Source organism: Belonocnema kinseyi, chromosome 4, assembly GCF_010883055.1.
Source record: "Belonocnema kinseyi isolate 2016_QV_RU_SX_M_011 chromosome 4, B_treatae_v1, whole genome shotgun sequence".
Taxonomy (NCBI): Eukaryota; Metazoa; Arthropoda; class Insecta; order Hymenoptera; family Cynipidae; genus Belonocnema; species Belonocnema kinseyi.
In genome coordinates, this window is record NC_046660.1 from 100177190 (window position 1) to 100185796 (window position 8607).

Consider the following 8607-nt stretch of genomic DNA (forward strand, 5'->3'; position numbering starts at 1 on the left):
GCAAATAGTTAATAAAAAGAGTGTCAGTAGAGTGAATGACGCCTGAAACAAAAGACCTTGGCCACTAATGGACCCAATTGGGGAACCTTACATAACGACTTCGTGATGTTCTTCGCTTGGGGTGATTGCTAGAGAGATTGATCAGCAACCTGGGTTGGAGCAGTGTTGCGGAACGAACGTGTTATTTACTTAAATAGCACGAGAATTCTGGATCAATCTGAAAAATCTATATCCCTTCCACACACTTCTCCTTTCCCCTATCGAGTGAGTCACGCCTACCCCGAAAGGGAAATGGCTTAATGGTGTAATAATAATAATAAATATGTAGAATGGGCATTGATAATACTATGGAAGTGTGGGATATTATTTTCAAGAGTGCATCTGAAATGTGTGATACTGTGTTGTAGGAAGAATGAAAGGAGATGCTTATTATGAGGATAAGAACAGAAAAGCAAAAATACTATAGTCAAAGAAAACAAATGTAAAGTAAAAGCCGAAGAAGTTAAAAAATGCCAAATCATCTTGAAGGAAATAAGAGATTATCTTGGAAATGGTCTAAGAAGATTAGGGAAGTAATTACTAGCATAAAGATAGTCGGCATTAGGAATACTGATGACTCATAACAGCTGTGACATAGAAGAGGATATCACTGAAAATCCCGTTATATGTGAAGAAATAGTGTGCCATCTGTACCATCGACATAAGTTTTTAATGCGGAATTTAAAGAGTGATATGGCTGCTGTTTCTCCCCTGAAACGCCTAAGAACTGTGATGAGGTGAGTTGATAAATGTGTATGCTAAGGATAGAAAAGTTCCAAATGATTGGAGAAAAGTGATTATCGTTTCACTCTACAAGGGAAAGGGTATATGATAAAGGTCACTGCACTAAGCATAGAGCTATAAGTTTACTAATTATAATCGGGGGAAATAAACATACGGATGAGTAAGGTCATAGAAATGACAGAAGAAAAGATCAGGGAGGCCCAATGTGAACTTAAGCTAGGAAAATCATGTGTGAATCAGATATTTAGTTTGAGACAGGTCATAGAAAAAAGTTTAATTTTGGGAAGTTCTGAAAGAGTATCAATGGTTAGCTTCTAAAAGCAATAGTAGCATTAAATATATACGAGTGGTTGATTCGATATAACTACACAACTGTCTATAAGAATGGGTCTTTTAGATGAAGAAGGCGATGATCTCGGGACAGTGAATGTGAATTGGTTGTCGCTTGCAGATTATGAGGTTCTTACGGCAGAATCAGTGGATGATTTTTAGAGAATTTCGAGCATATTGGATACCAGCATGAAGATTATGGGTTTTAATATTAACGTGAACAACACAAGAATGATTGTGTGTGAAAGAAGGGATGAGGAAACAGTATATAACATTGCCTTATACGAGGAGAATATAGAAGCTCATGATCTCGTGCATTTGGAAGTTTGTTAAATTTACTGCCAAAGAAAAGCTAGATGCAAGATATTCAGACGTATGAACGAAGACATAAGGATTATCAGCAGCATAGGGGCTATTGCTAGAAGTAAAACGCATAGCAAAACAAATCTAAAATTGAAACTTTTAATTCTTTATATACAATATTTAAGCTTTGTGAATAGGAGAGTAAGTGAAACCAATTAGATACCGGAGTGTCAGGTTCTGTTATGCATATGCATTTTGAACAAATATAAAGCATATTCATGAAATAAATGACCGATAGATAAATAAAATGTTAAATTTTAAATCGTAACGAATCGGAAACTATAAGAAATTATCAATTCAGAATTCGGATTCACCAAGGTTTCCTATCGATTCAAATTTTCCTAACCATTTTTTTTTTAATAATAGATTTTAAAATCTTGGATTATAGATCTTAATATTTCAGATTATAAAATTTTACAATCCAAGATATTACTCAGTAATATCTAATTTTTAACATCTAGAGAATATAGTTTAATGATCTACATCGCACAGTCCCATAATTAATAGTCCAAGATTATATCCAGTGGCCCGATATGTTACCAAATATTTTTTATAACGGGGCATTAGCCATTTTTCTTAGTGAGTTTTCTAAGATAAAAACATTTCGATACGACTTTTGACATTCACTTCTATATTTCGTAATCTTACACTTTCAGCTACTTAATACAATATTCTTACAAATTGTCGTCTGAATCAAGCAACCACTAAATGAACATCTTTCAATAAGGAATAATTTTCTATTCAGTTCTTTCTCTGGTTTTTTTCAAAACATAAATTTTAATAATAAATGAATCATATTACAAATAAATTTTTTTTTAATCTCCTATTACAAAATAACTGAACATCTGGTTGATGAAGGCTTGAATATTTCTTTATTGGTTGCTTCATATAATTAACATATAGCATTGAGCGCTTCTTTCTTTCTGAACTCAAATGAGAGCTCATCGAATATAATAACAAACTTTTTCGAGCTCTCTCGTCGCCCCGAAATTCGGAATAAGTAGACAAATATTTTTCTTAAGTTTAGCTAGTCCTCCCAAAATTTCTGCACGACTAGTCAAGCCCCTTTTCTAGTTCCAACGATTTTTCGAGCGGACTAGGCGGCAGCAAATTTAGTGAAGCAAATACCGGGGAGTATTAATTTTTACCAATCAGTATTAAGGCACATAATTTTATTTTAATCATTTTCAGTTGGCGTGTTAATTATCAATTAGGAAATTAGGAAGTTTTTATAGTTTTTACACACGGTTTTTGAATAAACATGAAAATTAAAGGATCCAGAATTTCCAATTCTATTTGTGTTAAAAAATGTTCAATGATTATTTATTTAATAAAATGGACGTGCAAGAATTTATTCAATAAAAGTAAAAAGTCAAAATTATTTCATAGATTCTGTATACTAATTGATAATTAACTCGAGGAACTAATCAAATTCACGATTGTTTAGGTCAGTTAGTATTAATTTTACTGAATATAGTTAGTGACTGTGAGACGTACATATTATGTACTATCAATACGTAACTAACAGTTTATTAAGAAATGACTGAATTATTCGTAATAAATTATTATTAGTCAATAACACTGGGCAACGAAATATGATCTATTGGGTGTATTTAATGGCAGGTGTCATTTTCGAAGTATTTTTCCATGTTGAATTCGAATTGGACTGAACTAAATAATAACTCTTCATTATTCAAATAGTGGTCATTTTCTTTCTTTTTAATTAACGGATGAAAAATCTTTGAGATAGATCATAGCTCAAGCACTGAGTTTACATAATACATCCCTCTGAACGTTACATTCAGCGTTAAAAATTTCATAAAAATGATGTATTGCTTTTTGTCTAAATATGTGAACATCCAATAGCGATTTGTGATTTTTTAAAAGAAATTAAGACTAAAAGTTTCCATGTGGCTATGTCAGAATTGGAGGGCAGATTCGAATTCAGCACGAGAAACTAGTTCGAAAATGACACCTCCCATTAAATGGATACATAGGTCATGTTTCGTTGTCCAGTGCAATCATAATGAACGTAATTATGTGATTTCGTCATATTATGGTCATCACTTTATCTACTTATATTTGGACGGATACTGGAAAGGCGAAAATCGGAGCGCAAAATGACCCACCAATTAACCGAAACGTCTTTACGTTTCATTACTTTCATACGATATAGTACAATTCTAGTATAGTAATTAATAAATTAAGTTATTATAAATTATACGTATCTTGCTATATATATATATACAATTAAACTTCATCTTAAATAGTTTTAATTTTTCATAAGTTTAGTGACCCTTAAGGACTCATTTAGCATTTCTTGTGCCTTAATGGGGGAAGAGTTTCTTATGAAAAACGTACAACAGTTTTTTTTATATATAGGCACTTAACGTGAGTTTTTAATTTAAAACTCTTGAGTCCTTATAGGTTCTTAAAATTAATTGATTAATTTTATCTATGAAAAACAATTTGACTCTTTTGCACATTATTGCCACCGTTGAAGTCACCAACAGTAAATCTGTGGATAAGAAATATTTATTTTGCTGAAGATGTAAAGGAATAAAATGTTTTTAATTATTTCTAGATTGAAAATCTAAAATAATTATGAAATTATAAATTTCTAACTGTAAATGTCATGTTTTTCGGTTTCTTACTTTACTCGCTTTACATCTTCTGATTTCTACAGACACCATTTATTTTTTGGGCTTGGAATAATTTTAGTATCCAACAAAATTTGGGTCTCTACAATCAAAAAATTATTGTTTATATTCATACAAAAGTGGTTTCACTACACTCTATGCGGAAAATTCTCGTATTAACATCAATCGAGCCTTTAAAAAATAAATATTTTGCATATTTTCGTAAAAGTGTCGTAGATACAGAAAAATAGGCAAAAAAGTACGATATTCGGTACGAATAGCCGGATTTTTTCAGAATCTGAAACTTTTAAATCGATATCCCGAATATTTTTCGAGGTATCAACTTTTTATACAAAAGTTCCTAAATTTAAAAATAATTAAAACAAATGTTGAATTCTGGGGTGTGTCATTGGAAGGGGAGTTTAACAAAACTATCACAGGAATCCGCATTTTCAATTTGTCGTACGGGATATCGTACTCTCCATAAAAATGATCTCTTTGGTATTTCTAGATTCATTTAACCATTAAAAATCAAATTTCAACTGATCGGGCTGAAATTTTCTTACTCGTAAATCAAATCGGATAAAATTGGAAGCTTCAAATTGGAAACCTCTAAATTTTAAGAACCTCAGATTCTAAGCTCTCAAATTAAAAGAGAAATTAAAAGTGAGTCGATCCTCTTTCGAGTCTATTTTCCAATTCACAATTCAGATAAATAAAAGTTGTTTGTGAGTATTTACGTAATCAAAAAACTCACTTTTCTAATTCAGAGTGAATAATGAATATTCATTTCTTTTTTTTAGTGGCACAATTCTAATACAAGGCTCTGTTATAAATCCAACCTTCGATTTCTTATTTTCAAATGTAATAAGTTATTTTACGAGCCATATAAAAGATGTCCTGAAGAGTTCGAGAGGGTATCATATTATTTAAAGTGTCTCTAGTAGAGAATCGAAGTACTCCAATTGGTTCAATTGGTTTTCATCCCAGACAACTGAGTCAATTAAAAGCCCATTAAAATCATCTTCGCTGAGGCTGATTTGGTTCGAATCTGGCACTTCTGGTAGACTGTCTGGAATAGGAGGAGAGACACTGTTTGGCGGAGTTTCATAAAGTCCTGTTGTCACCGTCAAGGGAGCAGATTCACAAGTTTCTGGCATTTTTTTGGAACGACGACTACTTCGCGATGAAGAATTTCGTCGCCTGTTTCTTTTACCTTCTTCTACACGTCCCAAGTCCAATTTCCAAAAACCTCCTTTGCCTGGCTCGTCTTTTGAGCGAGGCAATTTAACGAAGCACTTGTTGAGGGACAAATTATGCCGGATGGAATTCTGAAATTATGAAAAGTAATTTTTTTGTTAGTAAACTTTTGTAGGTAAAATGAAATATTAGAGAAAAAGTGAGTGTAAGAAATCTCGAAACCAAATTCCAGATACTGCAAGGTTGCCGAAAACGATATTTTAAATAGATAACGGACACTTGTGTCTGTACTTTATTGTACGATGAGTGCAGTGACCCCAACTTTGACATAAAGACGTACTGCACTTGCGCTAACTGGTGCTATAAAAACTGGTGTTTGACACTTGGCCGAAAAAATGTCACTTGGGGTCCTTGTATCACACATAACTATTTCGAAATAAACAATTCCGGAAAATGTAACATTTCTGATACTTGAAAATTCCAAACGTTATAAAATTCTAAAAAAATTCCAAAATGTTTCAATATTTTTAATACTTAAAAGCATTTCAAATATTTTAAACCATTTTAGGATATTTTAAAGATTTTAACATATTCCAAGGGATTTTAAAGGATTTTAACTGATTTTATAAACTTGAGAAGATTTTATAGGGTTTCGAAGCTATTAAAGTATTTCTAATATTCCAAGAATTACCAAAGGACTCCTATATATTTCATGGGACTTTACGGGGTATGTGCGGTTTTCACAGAATTTAAACTTTTTTAATGAATTTAAAAACATATTGAAGATTTCGAGATGTATCGAGTTTCAAATTATTTCTAAGAATTTCACAAGACTTAAGGAATTTTAATCACTGTCAGCAATTTTAAAGAATTTAGTGTATTTTAGAAGATTCGAAGATTTTAAGGGATTTTTACTTCTTTTACAAAATGTTATGGGAGTTCAAGGAATTTTACAATATTCAAGCGATTCATAGAATTTCAAAAGAAATGGAAAGATTTCATAAGCGATTAGATTATAAAGAATTTTTATAGGTTTTAAGTGATTTATACAAATTGGAGAGTTTTCCAGAAATTTTAGATAATTTCAATAGAATTCAATTGTTTTTGATAGATTTTAGTGGTTTCTAACGGATTTCAAAGATTTCAAAAGATTTCGAAGATTTTAGGGTAATTAAAAAAATGTCAAGGGATTTTAGAAAATATGAAAGATTTCAAGGGGCTTTATTAGATTTGACAGGATTTCAAAGGATTTCATCATTTTTTAAGGAATTTTGAAAGACATTGCAGATTTTAAGATGTCTTGTGGGAATTTACTCGATTTTTGTAGAATTACTAGCGACCTCACAAGATTTGAGATATTTTATCGATTTCAAGAGGTTTTAAAAAATTTGCGTTCATCTAATGCGTTCATAAGATTTCGAAGGATTTATAGAGAAGATTAGAGATTAAATTAAACGAAATTTCAAGGGACTTCTGGCGATTTTTCTACTGATTTCAAGAAATTCACCAGATTTAAGGGCTTCAAAGGATTCCACAAGAAATTATGTCTGGGTTTTTATAATATTATTTTTATTATTCAAAATAATTAAGTAAAATACCTTATTCAGCGAAAAGTGTTAAAAAGTTAGTATAAATTGTAGCATCAACAAAGATAACGTTGGATCAATAAAAATCTGTTTTCCTTGGATCGTTTTTGAAACTGTGAGCATATACATGTTCATATACGTTTGTTATATGTGACTGTTTGTTCAATGACGTATATATCACGACATAGAAAAAGAAATCCTTGGGCAGAAATCTGTTGTCACAATATAATAAAAATAATTTTAGATAAAAGTATTTTTATCGATCCAATGTTATATCTGTCAAGGTTTCAGTTTTATTGAAAAAGTACTTCGCACATTTTGAAACAAAACTTTCAAAATTAAAATAAGAAAAAAGAGTTTTCGGATTACTTTCTAATTTTATAAAATTTATACGATTTATACTGATATGGTGAATGCAATATCCCATTATACATTTTCTCTGAGTTGAAATATAAACAAGTAGAAAATAGTGATCCAACCCCGTTGTCCAACCATGACTGGATTTTTCTACTAGAAATTATCTATGTCACTCTATGTCATTCCGTTTCACTTAGAAAAGTATATTCGAATAGAAATGGCAGTTTTTACCGTCACATCATCTACTAATTATACTTTTTTACGAAGCCCTTACCCCAGTCTGAAGCTCAACACTGGATTATATTTGAAAATAATGAAATACCGAAAATAAACTATATTTGTTTCTAATGCAGGATAGTCATGACGTACAGTCTACATTTATGGACTTTTCGGTAACAGTGCTGGGTAAATTCCTTTTTTTTTGAGTAACTAGTTATAGTTACGTTACTTGTAACTGTTACTGGTTACATTTACTACAAAAAGTAACTTTAATTTACCTAAAAAGTTACTTTATTTTCCCCTTTGATTTTTTAATTTAAAAATCACTAGAATTAATTGTTTCGTTGCCTATATTTTAATCATCCATTAAAAATTATTCTTTAAATTGAATTTAAAGTTAAACTGATGTTCTCCGCCTGTGCGTACGTTTTCTAATTTTCTTTTTATCCCATGGCCTAAATAACACTCTTAATAGGAGATACACAAAAAACATCAAGTAACTTCAAATTTAATAATAACAGTCTTTCGGTAATTTCCGTAATACTATAGACAGCCCGTAATTATTGTTGCAAAAAATCCATTTTTTGAAAATGTTTATATGTATATTGATTAAGAAAATTATTTAAAAAGTGTAAGTACCTGCCAAGCTGGATCGGCGTATTTATAATACATGAAGTTCTCTCGAATCCACGCGTAAATATTCGACAGAGTTAGTTTGTTGTTGTTTGCACGCATGGCGAGACAAATTAAAGTTGCATATGAAAAAGGAGGTTTTGCAGTAAAATCGATGCGGTATTTTTCTGCGTTCTCGAGAAGATCTGGAAAACATACGTATAAAGTTTAAGAACACGTATCATTTTTCCTTAGTAATAATGAATTTAGGTATAATTATTGAAATAGAAATGATCAGTTGAAAATTGTAGTAAAAAAATTAGGAGTTGACCATGAATAATTATGACTTATAGATGGTTACATCAATATACAAAAAAAAATTTAATTCTAAAGAATTAGAAAGATTTTATAATAGGATTCAGAGAATTAGAAAAATAATAATGTAATTAAATTGGAATAATTCAAAAACAGGTGTACACCTTATTTTTTAGTAGATAACATCTTGACCAAAAATTCTT

The 8607-nt window shown here is 30.8% G+C and overlaps 1 protein-coding gene across 3 annotated transcripts in view; it reads right to left on the minus strand.

Annotated features, from left to right (window-relative positions):
- Positions 1 to 1650: 1650 nt before the first annotated feature.
- The window catches only part of LOC117172049 (forkhead box protein J1.2-like), a 28039-nt gene continuing 21082 nt past the window's right edge, over positions 1651 to 8607 (minus strand). For all 3 annotated transcript variants that reach the window (XM_033359785.1, XM_033359784.1, XM_033359783.1), the window contains exons 3-4: positions 8117 to 8295; positions 1651 to 5446 (exon numbers count right to left, since the gene is read on the minus strand). In XM_033359785.1, the coding sequence (XP_033215676.1) occupies positions 5045 to 5446; positions 8117 to 8295 (581 nt within the window). In that variant the 3' untranslated portion in view covers positions 1651 to 5044. The remainder of the gene's footprint in view (positions 5447 to 8116; positions 8296 to 8607) is intronic.